We start from the raw sequence: 16,262 nt of genomic DNA, 5'->3' as shown, positions 1-16,262 counted from the left end.
GAGGTTTTGTTCTGTGATCTTGGGATTAGCTGTCTTCTTCAGATGTCATCTGTTTCTGTTTCCTGGGACATTTGAATGTAATTTTTAGGCCTCCAGAAGGCTGGCTTATCCAAAAAAGGAGTTTTGGCTTTCTTAAGATGAGATAAATGGATCCAAATTCTAATTCTTTCTAGTTCGGCTGCACATAGGTTGGTGAGAAGAACGAAGTATGGTCATTCTGATAAATCCGACATAGTTCATTTTAGAAATACTTTGGTCTGGTGTTTTCAGTGTATCAGTAAGGTAAAACTTATCTGCAGATGACAACTTTAAAAATGGCCATGATTAAATCTAATAATAATTCTTGAAAGTGAAAGACTTCATGGTAATTAACTATACAACTAATGCAAAGCTAAATAAAGCCTATTTCAAAAACACTTTAGATGAAAATAACTTTACACATAATGATTAACTTTATTTTCATGTTTCAGATATAACACATAATAATCTCGAGATATAATACAAAGTAGCCGGGATATGCTAAGAATATATTAAGATTTTTGAGTCTCTAATCATCGAATAGTAAGTTATGTGAACTCCTTAGTTAAAAACATTGACTTGAATGATGCTTTGCTTTTGGGGCAGATTGCAAAAAGAATAAAATGAACTCTTCAACCTAGTAATCAGGGAAAATTTTATCTCAACAGTGAAAAACCTAATTCTTTATATGCTATTTCACATTAAAGCCCTTTTTTTAAATTCTCTTGAGTGTACCCATCAAACCTTTAGCTGCAGTAAAAAAGAACTTCAGCTACATCAAACAAATTCCTCTTTAATAAACCTTCCAGCTTTCTTGTCTTTGTTATATATCTCGCATAGAATAATCTTCCAAGTGGCAAAAAAATGAACACATTCAGTATTAGACCTAAATATATGTACATATACTTTTTCTCTGTGTCATTAGTTTAGCCTTCCTCCTTTAGCATAACATTTCCTGTAACTTTCTACTTAACCTTTTACACCTTTCTATATCCATCCACATTCTTTTTCTATGCTTTTCTCTTTCTTGGAACAACCAGTCTCTTTCCATGAGATTTGGAAACTCCTTTTAAGATGGCATACTATAAAACCTAAAAACTTCTGTCATAACAAATTCATTTTCATTAATTCCTGGGAATATTAGGACAATTCAGTTTATATAAGAACTTACTTATCATTAAATTAGTCAGAGTAAGTTTTTTGAAGAAATATAATCTAATTTAATAATTCATCCAGAGATAGGAAATTATATTTTCTTAACTCTGTCCTTTGCATGTTCTATGGGATCCTTTAGAGAAGCATTTTAGAATAATTTGCCCTTCTTTAAAGCCTTGTTATACTAATTAAATAATTTATCCTTTTTTTAGTGCAGTTTTTAAATAGACTGATCTATGTGACAGTTTCTCAGAACAAGAAGCAGTGTTTCTTGGAAAAGAGCTGAGATTTTTAGACAGCCCTATGAAAAAATATCAGCAATGGCCTTCTACCTGATGCAAAATAGAAGAAGAAACAATGTTTTAGACTAGAGGCAAGCTTTTTAGAACAAAATGAAGTAGAAAAACTATATAAATTAATTGGTCTGTGAGACCAGCTCAAAAATTAAGCTTATACAATACCGTATAATACAAAGAACCCAGTTTCTTAAAGTATATACAGTAATTCTTAGATGAGATAGATTTGGAAAAACAGGTTCTAGATAAACTCATTAATTTTCCAGAGTCTCAAATGGAGGGATTTTATTCAGACTTTTTAACAAAAACTGAATATCAAACAAAAGTTCCCCAGAGAAGATAATGCAAATGAAACTCATTTTTCCAGAGTGATCACTGAGATTTTTAATTGTTTCAAGTATATTCAGTATATAGTGTTTTTGAACATGAACTGAAAACCAGTGTCCGCATAAGGGGCGAAATCCGGGCTCATTTATCAAGGATGTTTTAAAAGTATAAAGTTAATTCACAGAAATTAGAGTCATCAATAAACACATTTGGGGAAGTTCTTTCCTTACTCATCATAAGGGCAAGAGTAATTTGAGAAGCAGCTTGTTCAGCTGCCTTGTCTGCAGAATTGTTTCTCTTAATTTTCTCAGTTTTAATTATTTTTGAAGGTCAGAAAAATCTGGGGAAAATTGGCAGAGCCCTCAGTCATTTGTGGAGCCGGTCTCCACCATTTCAAGTGCAAGCAGCATGGGTCCAGCCGTTTGCCAGGTAACACAGAGGCAGCCCCTCCAAATTTAGTTTTGCCCGTACTATTGCAGTTGCTTATCTTGGTGGGGCAGTTATAAGAGAACTCCAGAGAAGAAGGTCTTTAAGATCTCTTCAAGACCGCTCAACATAAACTATCTTGAAGGGCTTTTTATTCTTCTTTTTTCCCCTGTTTTAACTGGGTGTTTTCAGTTCTCAGGATTCAGAAAGCTGTTATATGGGAATCTAAATTTTCTCAGTCCTGTGACCCTTCTATTTCTTGTTTTTTTGGCTTGAGTCATATCTTTCATTCCCAAAATACAAGGGACTTTCCTCTACCTGATTATCATGCGGACTAGTTGGTATAAATTAGGTAATCCAGGCTGGTGGTGGTGGTAGGTACCGTTGAGTTGGTTCTGACTCATAGCGACCCTGTGTATAACAAAACGAAACGCTGCCCAGTCCTGTGCCATCCTTACAATCACTGCTATGTTTGAGCCCGTTGTTGGAGCCACTGTTTCAGTCTCCTCATTGAGGGTCTTCCTCTTTTTTGCTCACCCTTTACCTTACCAAGCATGATGTTCTTCTCTAGGGACTGGTCCCTTCTGGTAACATGTCCAAAGTACATGAGATGAAGTCTTACCATCTTTGCCTCTAAGGAGCATTTTGGCTGAATTTCTTCCAAGGGAGATTTGTTTGTTCTTCTGGCAGTCCATGGTATATTCAATATTCTTAGCCAACACCATAATTCAAAGGCATCAGTTCTTCTTCAGTCTTCTTTATTCATTGTCCAGTTTTCACATGCATATGAGGAGACTAAAAACACCATGACTGAGACTGGAAGGACCCCGGAGGTTATGGCCCCCAGAGGTCATGGCCCCTGGACCTTCTTTTAGCCCAAGACTGGAACCATTCCCAAAGCCAACTCTTCAGACAGGAATTGGACTGGACTATAAAATAGAAATTGATACTGGTAAGGAGTGAACTTATTGGCTAAAGTAGACACATGAGACTGTGTGGGCAGCTTCTGCCTGGAGGCGAGATGAGAAAGCAGAGGGGGACAGGAGCTGGTTGAATGGACATGAGGAATACAGGGTGGAGAGGAGGAGTGTGCTGTCACATTAGGGGGAGAGCAGCTAGGGTTACATAGCAAGGTGTGTGTTTAAGATTTTGTATGAGAGTCTGACTTGAATTGTGAACTTTCACTTCAAACACAATAAATAAATAAATAAAAAGAGAACACCATGGCTTGAGTCAGGCACACCGTAGTTCTCAAAGTGACACTTTGCTTTTCAACACTTTTACAGCAAATTTGCCCAATGCAGTGTGTCTTTTGATTTCTTGACTGCTGCTTCCATGGGCGTTGATTGTGTATCCGAGTAAAATGAAATCCTTGACAACTTCGATCTTACCATGATGTTGCTTATTGGTCTAGTTGTGAGGATTTTTGTTTTCTTTTATGTTGAGGTGTAATCAATACTGAAGGCTGTAGTCTTTGATCTTCATCAGTAAGTACTTCAAGTCCTCTTCTCTTTTCACCAAGCAAGATTGTCATCTAAATATTGCGGGTTGTTCATGAGGCTTTCTCCAGTCTTGGTGGCACGTTGTTCTTCACACAGTCCAGCTTCTTGGATTACTTGCTCAGCATACAGATAGATTAAGTACAGTGAAAGGATGCAACCCAGATGCACATTGTTACTAATTTTAAACCACGTGATATTCCTTTGTTCGAACTACTGCTTCTTGGTCAGGTTCCTCATGAGTATAATTAAATGTTCTCAAATTCCCATTCTTCTTAGTGTTATCCGTAATTTGTTATGATACACACAGTTGAATACTTTGCATAGTCGGTAAAACCCAGGTAAACATCTTTCTGGTATTCTCTGCTTTCAGCCAAGATCCATCTAACATCAACAATGATATCCCTTGTTCCATGTCCTTTTCTGAATCTGGCCTGAATTTCTGGCAGTTCCTTTTTGATGTACTGATGGAACAATTTCTGAGTTACCTTCAGCAAAATTTTAATTGCATGTGATATTAATGATATTGTTTGATAATTTCTACATTCTGTTGGGTCACTTTTCTTTGGAATGGGCAGAAATACGGATCTCTTTCAGTTTATTAGTCAGGTATTTTTGTCTTCCAAATTTCTTGGCATAGATGAGTGAACACCACTAGCGCTGCATCCATTTGTTGAAACATCTCAATTGGTATTCCAACAATTCCTGAAGCCTTGTTTTTCGCCAATGCCTTCAGTACTATCAGCTCTTGATCATATGCTACTTCCTGAAATGGTTGAACATCAACCAATTCTTCTTGGTGCGGTGACCCTGCATATTCCTTCCATCTGCTTTTGATGCTTCCTACATCATTCAATATTTTGCCCATAGAATCCTCCAGAATTACAACTTGGGGCTTGAATTTTTTCTTCAGTTCTTCCAGCTTGAGAAATGGCTGAGTGTGCTCTTCCCTTTTGGTTTTCTAACTCCAGATCTTTGCATATTTCATTATAATACTTTGTATTGTCCAGCCACCCTTTGAAACCTGTTCAGCTCTTTTACTTCTTCATTTCTTCCATTCTCTTTAGCTACTCTATGTTCAAGAGCAAGTTTCAGGCTGGTAAGTTTCAACAAGAATCTTAAATTCTTCATCATAACAGGCATTTCTGTTTACTTGGCTTTAAATTACTCACAGACAGATGAACAAGCAAACAAACTAATCAAAATAGGTATCTTACTGGAACTGCTTAACCCAGGAGCCTGGGTTCTCTAACTTACTGCATAGAAAGTGAACCAAAAGAACTGAAAGTAGACACTGATTTAGTAGAGTGTCATTAGGGAGCTCAAAGCAAAATCCAGATACAAACAAAACCAGAGTTCTTGACCATGTAGCAAGCCAGTGTTGTAGGAAAATCAGCTGCTTTCTTGGATTTTGCATACCCTATACTGAGACAGTTACAACAAACAAACTTTTACTTGAAAAGTCCAAAACACATCCACAGTAAAATTTGAAAAGCTTTGACGCAAGAAAGCAGAGCTTGAATTTTAGGAGTTACTTACCTTAGGACGACTCTAAGAAATCAAGGAAGTGGAGACCAGGTCCTGGTCCTCAACGTCTCGGGATCGTGAAAGATAATGCACCTTTGGAATGTCAAATTTCTGGCACCAAATATGTCAAAGGGTATGATAACACTTTGTATTATTTTAAGGAAAGAAATGATAGCGTTTCATTGAGGATTATCAGCCAGTGCCAGGGCAGCATTTAGTAAAATTCCAGGTGCTCCAAAGCTCAGAAAGGGGGAGAGGGTTTTCATGTGGGAGGGCCGGTGGTTACACACGAACCACAAGTAAACCCTTCACACTGTTGGTTAATCTGCACACTTCCTGGGGTGACTGTAACCAACTCTTAAGACTCATTCTTACATAAAAATCTTTTTGGGGAACATTCTCATCATTCTCTTCACAAAACATTCTTATCATTTGCTTATATATGTCAGTTTATAAGCATTCTTTTTGAGAACAAAACATTTTTCATCAGTGATAGTAAGCATAACCACATAACTTGTTCATTCAAGGGGGGAGGATGTACCTGTTCTGAAAGCAAAAGCAGGGGTCTAGGGCCAAAGAGGAGCTTGATTCAGACCTGTGTCAGCCGCTCAGTCACGCCAGGCACCTCTGTTTTAAGGTGCTCTTACACAGACAACCAGGCAGAGCTGTTGATTAGGCAGTTGGAAATGCAAGTTCAGAGGAGATACAAGCTAAGGAACCATTTAAGTATGTGACTGGAAGAAATCGATAAAAGTATGTGAGTGGAGGTAAGAGAGAGGGGGCCTTGGCCGAGCCCCAGAGCTTTCCAATACATTGAGATATTTGAGAGAAGGGACCCACTGCAGACACCATGACGGTGCCATGCCCACAGGCTGGTTACAAGGGAGTTCAAAAAGAGCTTTCCACTGGAGCCTGTGATAGTTAAAGCTGGGCCATCATTCTCAGTGGTTTGGCAGTTATGATATAGTCTGGCAGTTGTTTGATGAGGGGATCACTTCCATGATGAGATTTGATCCAGTGTGAACACCTTCATGATAGGATCTGATGTGACTAGCCATTCAGTTGAAAAGGAGTTCCTTGGGGATGTGGCCTGCGTTGAAGGTAAATGGACTCTCTGACAAGGCTCGCGGGCTCTTGCTCACTCTGGATCCTGCAGCTGGCTCCTATTCTTCTGACCTCTGGTTCTTGAGATTTGAGCTAGCAGCTTACCTGTGGTCTTGCCTGCCCATCTTGGGATTCATCAATCTCCGCAGCCTGTGAGCAAGAACCTTGCTCTCCGGTCTGCCAATCTTAGGTTCACCGGCCCCTGCAGCTACATGAATTAGGAGAAGCCTGCAGCCTGACCTACATATTTTGAAAGTTCCAGCCTCTACAACTGTGTGACCCATTTCTTTGATATAAATCTCTTTGTATAGATATATGTGTTCCTGGTCTTGTTTCTCTAGAGAACCCAGCCTAAGACAGAGCCCAAACCTGTTCTTAGTGGCTGGAAGAGCAGCAGCTAGTGAAACAGGGAAGTCATGAGATTTTGGTGACCTCAAAGCCAAGTGAAGGGAGTTTTTCCATGAGGGCAGAATGAATGGAAAGCTTCTGGAACCCAGATTGGAGTGGTTTCAAAAAAGAATGGATGACAGTTGATACATAGTAATGTACTGCATAGTGTCCACTTGGGCAACAGCTAACTGTATATATGTCCGTGGTCCGGCCCGCTCCCTTCGGGGGATGCCCACAGCTTGACTCGGCAGCGAGCCTACCCTACCACTACCCCACCTGTGGGAACAGGCACTCCTGCTGCTGGAGGGGTGGGCACTCAATTCTGCTCCCAAGCGCCCGAGGTCACCAGACATCACGGGGGCCCTGCCAAGGCACGGCTGCCAGGTTGCCAAAACCACTACCCTAGTGCCCTGGCCTGCCCCAAGCCTTCCTGCCGTGGCCTTAATGGGTCCGTAGAGCTGCAGGTGAGGCGGGACCCAACACTCACCTGAGGAGTCTGCTGTGGGAGGTGCTCAGGCCGTGCGCCCTGGAGCCCAGCATCTCTCAGATCCAGGTGCTCACACAATGTCCAAATCATGTAAGGTCCTATTTCACAGAAGGTATCATGGACGTTAAGCGATGCATGACTGTAGATGAGTCTTTTGAAGAGTTTTGGTTTAAAAAAGAGCAGCAAAAGGGGGCAGTTGATGCTGGGGGAAGAAAAGTCAAGAGTTTTTGTTTTTAGCTGGGACACAAAATCAAAACCTAGTGCCGTCAAGTCGATTCCGACTCATAGTGACCCTAGAGGACAAAGTATAACTGCCCTGTAGAGTTTCCAAGGAGCACCTGGAGGATTCGAACTGCTGACCTTTTGGTTAGCAGCCGTAGCACTTAACCACTATGCCACTAGGGTTTTGTTTATATACTGATGGGAGTGATTCAGTAAAATGGAAAATTGGTGATGCCGGACAGAAGAACATGATGAGCAAAGGTTTTGAGTAGCTAAGAGAGGCAAAAGAATGTTTTAGCTGGAAGTGTGCACGTTTCCTCAGGAGGGAACACGGATGCTGGTAGGTGGTGGGAGTTTGTGTAAGGTCCCTGGCTGAGTAGGCAAGAGGGTCAGAGGATTGCCTTTAGCTGGAAATGCGAACATGGATGCTAGTAGGTGGTGGGAGTTTGTGGAAGGTCCCTGATTGTTACTGTTTTCTCCCTGAAATAGTAAGGCCATCAGCTGAGATTGGGAGTGTGTAGGAGATATTAGGGACTTGGAAAGAGAAAAGAAGGTAGGAAGTAGTAACTTAGGAAAATAGTGAAGTGAGTGAACTGGGCAATGTTGTATTAGGCAGTTAGCCAGCGGGCCCCACCTGAGGTGAGTGGTCACGGGCTGTATCAGCCAGTCAGCCTGCGGGGCCCACCTGAGGTGAGTGGTCATGGGTTGTATCAGTCAGTCAGCCTGCGGGGCCCACCTGAGGTGAGTGGTCACGGGCTGTATCAGCCAGTCAGCCTGCGGGGCCCACCTGAGGTGAGTGGTCATGGGCTGTATCAGCCAGTCAGCTTGCGGGGCCCACCTGAGGTGAGTGGTCATGGGCTGTATCAGCCAGTCAGCTTGCGGGGCCCACCTGAGGTGAGTGGTCATGGGTGTATCAGCCAGTCAGCCTGTGGGGCCCACCTGAGGTGAGTGGTCATGGGTGTATCAGCCAGTCAGCCCTGTGGGACCCACGTGAGGTGAGTGGTCATGGGTGTATCAGCCAGTCAGCCTGCGGGGCCCACCTGAGGTGAGTGGTCGTGGGTGTATCAGCCAGTCAGCCTGCGGGACCCACCTGAGGTGAGTGGTCATGGGTGTATCAGCCAGTCAGCCCTGTGGGACCCACCTGAGGTGAGTGGTCATGGGTGTATCAGCCAGTCAGCCTGCGGGGCCCACCTAAGGTGAGTGGTCATGGGTGTATCAGCCAGTCAGCCTGCGGGCCCACCTGAGGTGAGTGGTCATGGGCTATATCAGCCAGTCAGCCTGCGGGACCCACCTGAGGTGAGTGGTCATGGGTGTATCAGCCAGTCAGCCTGCGGGCCCACCTGAGGTGAGTGGTCATGGGCTATATCAGCCAGTCAGCCCTGTGGGACCCACCTGAGGTGAGTGGTCGTGGGTGTATCAGTCAGTCAGCCTGCGGGGCCCACCTGAGGTGAGTGGTCATGGGTGTATCAGCCAGTCAGCCTGTGGGGCCCATCTGAGGTGAGTGGTCATGTGTTTGCAGTAAGAGCACTTCCTATATCAGTCCAGTTACATCCAGGCCAAAGCTGGGTTTTACCAGAGTTGTTTATTCTGGAGAGGGAGGGAATTGGGTATGTGAGAGAAGGAGGAGCTGAAGGTATATGCAAGAAAATGATTATGTTGATTGACCCTGTAATGGTTAAGTGCTTGACTATTTGCTGAAAGGTTGACAGTTTGAACCCATCCAAAGGCACCTCGGAAGTAAAGCCTGGCAATCTGCTCCTGAAAGCCTTGAGAACTCTATGGAGTGGTTCTACTCTGCACACGTGGGGTCACCATGAGTCGGAATCAACTCCATGACAACAACGAGGAGGAGTTGAAGGACAGAGGGGAAGGGTAAGAAGGTGATATTGCAGGACAGGGAAACTTTGTAAGAGCAAAGGCTTACAGGACCCAGTGGGATTGTAGGACTGCTGGTATTTGGGCACAAGGGGAGATGAGCTTCAAAGAAGAATGGAAATTAAATTCACCATGAATTATGACAGGAGTAATGTTGGCGATGGTGAGAGTGAGCCAGGGGCTCAAATCTTCAAGGACTGAGGGAGACTGGCCGGGGGTCCAGTGAGGGCTGCGGTGTGGAGAGTGGATGGCTGGTGTGGTATGATGATCTGGGGTTCAAAGCTGGGTGTTTTCAGGGAGGCGGTAGGGACAGCAGCTGTGAGGAGCTGAGACCAAGGAGGGTAACTGCAGGCCTGGGCCCTGTCCATCCTTCTGTGTCCTGAGCAAGGAGGTTGATTTGTATTCTCTGTCACCCACTAGCCCCTAATCTAAATTCTGAATCCTTCCTTTGAAAGGGTAAGTCAAATGAAAGAGCAAGCTATATTAAATTTTTTATTTTTACAAATACTTGAGTTGGTGCTTCTGTGAAATTTTACTAATAATTCAAAGTACTGACTTCAACCTACCTCTCACTTTAAGGTACTTTTTGGTTTTATATTCAACAGTAGGACTGAGTTATACCATAAAATTTTTGTTTTGGAAAGAGAAATTATGTTGTATGTCCTATATGTGATTGTATCACCTATATGTGATTGTTTGCTATGTGTTGGCGTACGCACCGGAGACCATTTTTGTGTACTTACTAGACACTTCATAAGTTACTTGCCTGATGAAGATATTGATGCTTCATTGTCTCTCCTTTCTTCTAGATTACGTACCGGTTACGGCATCTCCTTCGAGCAAGGTGTGATGCTTCCCCAGCGACCAACAACACCATCCAGTTTTACTGTGATCCTAGTTTCTGGGCTCAAAATATTATCAATTTAGGTAGGCCGTTGTCTACTTTTTCTCAAAGTGTCATTTGTTTATGGAACCCTTAATGGTTATGACATGATACTGACATGTGTTCCCCTCTACCCCCCAGATGTGTTCATTATCTTGTTTTAAAGGCATGTCATTTTTGCTAATACTTCATTAGCACGCAGGAGCCTGTGTGTGTTTGTCTCTCTCTTTCTCTCTGTCTCACACACACACCCGACCCCTACGTGTATGGATAGAAGATAGGAAACATCTTTTATACTGACCTACAGAGTATCCCGGCTTAAGGATTTGGGAGTTCTTTTTTTCATGGAGTCCTGTTCGTACCGTTTGCTTGAGATATATCAGAATGGATTAACTTTTTTTTTTTTAGTTATAAACCTCAGTTTTAGTATTTGTGTGTACTTTTTCTTTTAAATAATACTGTGTTTAAGGTTAAAGTTTACACAGCAAATGAGGTTCCCATTTAACAATTTCTACACAGATTATTCAGTGATATTGGTTACACTTTTCACAGTGTCAACATTCTCATTCATTCCATTCTGGTTGTACCATTTCCAGCACTCTAGTCTCCTTGCCCCCTTACCTCCTCCTCTTTGCTTTCAAGCACTTTTTGACCATTTAATCTCCTATAAGTGGTTTTTGAAAGCTCATTACTCAGGGGTGATCAGAATGGGTTAACTCTTGACTGCCACAGAGATAGGATTTGGGTGTTGGTTTTCAGAATTTTTTGTTGTTGTTAAATAGTGTTTCTCATCCTCTTAAAGGCTTATTCCTTAGATCCGCTCACTAGGGGCCTGAGTGGTTCAATGGCTTTATCTTGCTTAAGGAAGACTCCACCCCCAAACTTTTTTCATTTTTGCCTGTCGGGTAATAATTATGTATTTATTTTTCAGTGTCCTTGTTGAAATGTAATAAATATTTAGAAAAGTGCCAGGCCGCAAGTACAGAGCTCACTGGGTTATCACAGAGAGGCAGCCGGCAGAGAGTTCTCACCTCAGCTTTCTCACCACGTTGTTTGCTGAGTAGAAACAGTCTTAATTTGTTGCCTCCTTGATTTCTTACAGGGAAACTGTGACAAACAGAAATTTAAGAATTCCGTATATATTTTTAAAGAGTCCTGGTGGCACAGTGGTTAAGCACTCGGCTGCTAAACGAAAGTTTGGCAGTTTGGACCTACCAGCTGCTCCGCGGGAGAAAGATATGTCAGTCTGCTTATGTAGAGATTTATGCCTTGAAAACCCTATTGGGTAGTTCTGCTCTGTCCTGTAGGGTCGCTATGAGTCAGAATTAACTCGGTGGAAGTGGGTTTGGTTTTGGTTTATATGTTGTTTGTTCATTAACAACCAATATTCCCTTTTATGGCTTTTTTTTTGGGGGGTCTCATTTCTTTTCAGGGGTAGTTGCTCTCTCATTCCCAAGGCTAGATTCTGGGCGGGAAAGAATGGCTAGAGTGCCACTGCTCTCAAAACACACCAGAAAATGAAAAATGTGTTTATACACAGGAAGAGCAAAAAAGATACAAAAAGAAAAGGTGATAAGGAGATTCCCGCAGGGCGTGTAGAAGTACATGCAGCAATCTCCCTGCAGGCGCAGGTCAGGCCCCTGGAACCACACACTATCACCTCCTTCACTAGAGAAGTATCTTGGGGGAGTTACAGAGCATGTTTACAAGTCACTCTGCCTCTCACCACACGCTTCCTACCACCACATACTCAGCTATACAGAGAACCCATCGCAAGTGTCAGCCCACCCGGATAGCCATGTATGTGGACGTGTGCACTTATCAACATACCACTTACAGTATGTAAATGCACCCGCATGTAGACACAGGTACATTTAAGAGTTACTTTACAACTCTACACACATAGATGGGTATAGTTTTAGACAAATCGACATCATGTAGCATCTATATCAGCCCCCCCACCCAAAAAAAAAAAACAGGGTCTCTTATTGTAAAATGGTAGGAGTAGTATCCTCCAAACCTGTCTGACCTCATGGGGGATAATGAGAAACACCATCAGCACACAAGGTGGAGGTCAGACATACTTCCACCCTCCAACCTTTGGACTTATTCTAACACCAGTCGGGCCCCCCCTAGCACTCTTCGCTTCTCTTTTGAGTTCAATAATCTTTTGTAATGGCCACAGAGAGCTCACAGACCATACTTACAGTTAAGGGGTTTATTCAGGAACAGGGTATAACTCAGGATCAAGATTAAGAGGCTGCAATTTAGGATCAGGATTAGGAAGCCTGTAGGCAGTCTCCCTTCCTCAGTGCAGGACAGTTCTCTCAGCTTCTCTCGGCCTTGTGGGCCTCCTCTCAGCCCCCTCAGGACAGGCTCCTCTTGTCCTTGCCATCTGTCACCACTGCTCTGCCTCAGGGCCCCTTCTGGGCCTGTCACTGTCTTAAGTGTTAACAGCCCTTGACCTGTGTTACAGCTTTTTTAGGAGGTTCCTTGCCTCCTTTCTGTCTACCTCTTCTTTCTTCTCTATTGCTTTTTCTCCTTTCTGCTTCTTCCTACTTCCTGTCTGAAAAACCTCTTTGGGGTTGGCTGCATATATACCCAACTACTTGTCAATTTCAAGACATAGCCCTCACTCTAGGGCCACGAACTGATCAATTCGCTCTCCAAGTGACCAGTCCCCTCTTGGTAGGCCATAGGCACTCCATATGCATAGCCTATAGTCACTCCAGTTGCATAGTATATTGACCACTCTCTGCATACCAGTCACAGAGGAGGTTGCAGCCCAGGACCAGATGAAAAGTGTCAAACTAAGTAGTTTACAGTTTACCCAAAAAATGTAACAAACCCTTGGGTAGAAAACTAGGGCAAGGAGAACTCCTTAGGGCTTAGGGGGAAAAACTCTTATGCTGTTTTTCCAAAGACCCAAGGCAAAAAGGCCAATAGAAGAACTCATTTCCCCACACTGTTGAGATAAGTTAATAAGTAGAATAAAGTTAAACACATTCTTTACGGTGCACCTCTAAGAGCTGTCATTGCACAGAGCCAGTCTCCAAAAGGAGACAGTTCCCAGGCTTGTCTATTCAAGCCTTCTGGGAATCATCGTAGAGAGGAGCCAGGGAAATACCGGCCTAGGTGAATCTTTGCTTAATCTCTTGGCATCTGTGGTCAAAACATTAAATTGTTTTTCTGAACCATGGGTCCTTTCTCTGTAAAAGAGAATTTAGCAAGAATATACCTATGTATGGATTGTACTTCAACATAAAGAAAACAAAAATCTTCACAGCTGGACCAGTAAGCAACATCATGATAAATGGAGAAAAGATTGAAATTGTCAAGGATTTCATTTTACTTGGATCCACAATCAACACTTGTGGAAGCAGCAGTCAGGAAATCAAATGACATATTTCATTGGGCAGATCTGCTGCAAAAGACCTCTTTAATGTGTTAAAAAGCAAAGATGTCAGTTTGAGAACCAAGGTGCCCCAGCCATGGTATTTTCAGTTGCCTCATATGCATGTGAAAGCTGGACAGTGAACAAGGAAGATCAAAGAAGAATAGATGCCTTTGAATTGTGGTGCTGGCAAAGAATGTTTAATATACCATGGGCTGCCAGAAGAACAAACAAATCTGTCTTGGAACAAGTACAGGCAGAATGCTCCTTAGAAGTGAGGATGGCAAGACGTTATCTCACGCACTTTGGACATGTTATCAGGAGGGAGCAGTCCCTGGAGAAGGACATCATGCGTGGTAAAGTAGAGGGTCAGCGAAAAAGAGGAAGACCTTCAAAGAGATGGATTGACACAGTGGCTGCAACAATGGGTTCCAACATAGCAATGATTATGAGGATGGTGCAGGACTAGGCAGTGTTTCATTCTGTTTGTCCTATGAGTTGGAACCAACTCAACAGCACCTAACAACATACCCGCCTGTCACAGTGCCTGACACATAGTAGGTCTTCAGTGAATGAGAACTCTACTTTTTACAATACATAGGCTTACTAAGTCAGAAACAATTCATGGAGTCTCTACTGTTGAAGAAGATATTCTTTGCCTTATGCTTCTATCAAACCTGTCTGTCAAAATGTTCTCTAGCAGAGAACTCCCAGGGTATGAGTAGTGGAGGCACAGGAGCTTGGGAGATCACCAGGTGCCGGTACTACAGAGTCAGAATACAGTGCTGGATTGTGTAGATCAGTGGCAGTGCTTAATTTTGATGTACAATAGCAGTTCTCAAAGTGCAATCGGAGGCCTTTTCAGGGGACCACAAAGTCCTCCCTTCCCCAGCTATGTGTCTGCGTGAGGCTTGGTTTTCCTCATCTGTCCCAACCTAAGCATTATATTATGGCAAATAATGCTTTTAAGGGTGCAGAAGGGGACCCTGAGACCAAAAAGATCCTTGGCAGTTCTGAAATTCAGCAAAAATAGCCTTATAACAATGTGGTATTTTACTCACTGTCAGAAAAACCTTACGACTTGACCTTTTCTCTCTAACCAGGTTCTTTAGTAATCGAAGACAAGGAGAGTCAGCCACAAATGCCTAAGCAGAGTGCTGTCGTGGAGCAGAATCCACAGCCACCAGGTGGCTTATCTTCAAACCAGTTATCCAAGTTCCCAACACAGATCAGCCTAGCTCAGTTACGACTCCAGCATATGCAGCAACAGGTAATGGCTCAGAGGCAACAGGTGCAACGGAGGCCAGCACCTGTGGGTTTACCAAACCCTAGAATGCAGGGGCCCATCCAGCAACCCTCCATCTCTCATCAGGTAAATTTGGAAGCAGGCCTGTCCTAACTTAGATAATTACAGTGCAATTGTGTTCAGCAGCTCCTGACATAACCAAGACAGCCACCATCCATGCTTGAAATACGAGTTGTAAAAACTGATCACATTCCAGACCCCTGATTCAACCTGTACTTTTAGCCCTTCTCACAAAGGGTTTTGCGGTTTAGTTAACCAGTGCCTGTATTTCCATCTCATCTTCATTGCCCTCAATTATAGCAGGGGGATGAATGTTTGCATTCCATGATAGTCCATGCCTGTGACTACGGACAGGAACATTGGGGTCCCTGTAACTCACGATCTTTTTGTAGTGCTTCAGAACGACTAAGACTCGCTGTGCATTCCCACTGGGGGTGCGCTGTGTAGAAAGCACATTGCATCATAGGAGCCGAGGGCAAAGTGAAACAGACAAGGCCGGGAGTATGGTGCTTTCAGCAAGCTGCCTCTCCTTCTAAGCACATATTGCCTGGACCGTTCTGCTTTTTGCTAAATATGAAGTGTCTTGTTAACTTTGAATCCAGTTTTTGAAGATAAAGGCTTATATACTTTTGCTAAATAGTTTAACAGTCCCACTCAGGTTAGGTATAGGACCGTTTTTGTTGTTGTGTGCCATCGAGTCGATTTTCGACTCATAGCCACCCCATGTAACAGTAGAACTGCACTGTAGTGTTTTTGTAATCTTTCCGGGAGCGGATCAGCAGGTCTTTTCTCCCGAGAGCCGCTGGACGGGTTCTACCCGCCAAGCCTTTGGCTAGCAGCTGAGCACTTAGCTGTTGCTCCACCAGGGCTCCTTTTAGATATAGGCGTACTTGTATTTAATATAGGTTTAGTAAGGTATATAAAGTCTAATTAAATAAATCTTTATTTCAGTGACATTTATTAATTTATACTCTTCCTGTTTTGAGAGTGATTTGAAGTGGCTTACCATAAATGGGACAAATGAAATGGAACGGGGTTTAATAATAGAGTCAAATAAAGTGTACAGACCTAGGCTAAGGATTAGAACTATAAAAAAAGCAAAAAGGAAATACGTTGAGTTGTATAGATATTGCTATCTAATAAAAAGGAAACATGCCGGTTAATTAGGGGAGGAACTTTTTTACTACTGTTTTACCAGCACTAAGAAGAATATATAATGAAAAATCAATTAAATGACATGATAGCATTTTTTAGCAGTTTTACAAAACATGGAAATGGTCATCATAGGACACTTATTTCAACCCTCAGTAAAACTTGCGGGCATATGTGGACCCTGGTCTTGTTAAGTCATGT

The 16,262-nt window shown here is 42.8% G+C and overlaps 1 protein-coding gene across 4 annotated transcripts in view; it reads left to right on the top strand.

Moving 5' to 3' along the window:
* TRIM24 (tripartite motif containing 24) overlaps nucleotides 1–16,262 on the top strand; it is a 128,314-nt gene that overhangs the window by 84,483 nt on the left and 27,569 nt on the right. For 2 of the 4 annotated variants that reach the window (XM_049893909.1, XM_049893910.1), the window contains exons 8-9: nucleotides 10,136–10,253; nucleotides 14,707–14,873. In XM_049893909.1, the coding sequence (XP_049749866.1) occupies nucleotides 10,136–10,253; nucleotides 14,707–14,873 (285 nt within the window). Of the gene's footprint in view, nucleotides 1–10,135; nucleotides 10,254–14,706; nucleotides 14,976–16,262 lie in introns of all 4 variants that reach the window. The other 2 variants (XM_049893907.1, XM_049893908.1) reach the window with 1 other exon arrangement.

Source organism: Elephas maximus, chromosome 8 (assembly GCF_024166365.1).
Source record: "Elephas maximus indicus isolate mEleMax1 chromosome 8, mEleMax1 primary haplotype, whole genome shotgun sequence".
In the NCBI taxonomy this organism is placed as follows: Eukaryota; Metazoa; Chordata; class Mammalia; order Proboscidea; family Elephantidae; genus Elephas; species Elephas maximus.
Note: the sequence above shows the minus strand (reverse complement) of the source record. Positions and strands in the feature narration are given on the sequence as shown.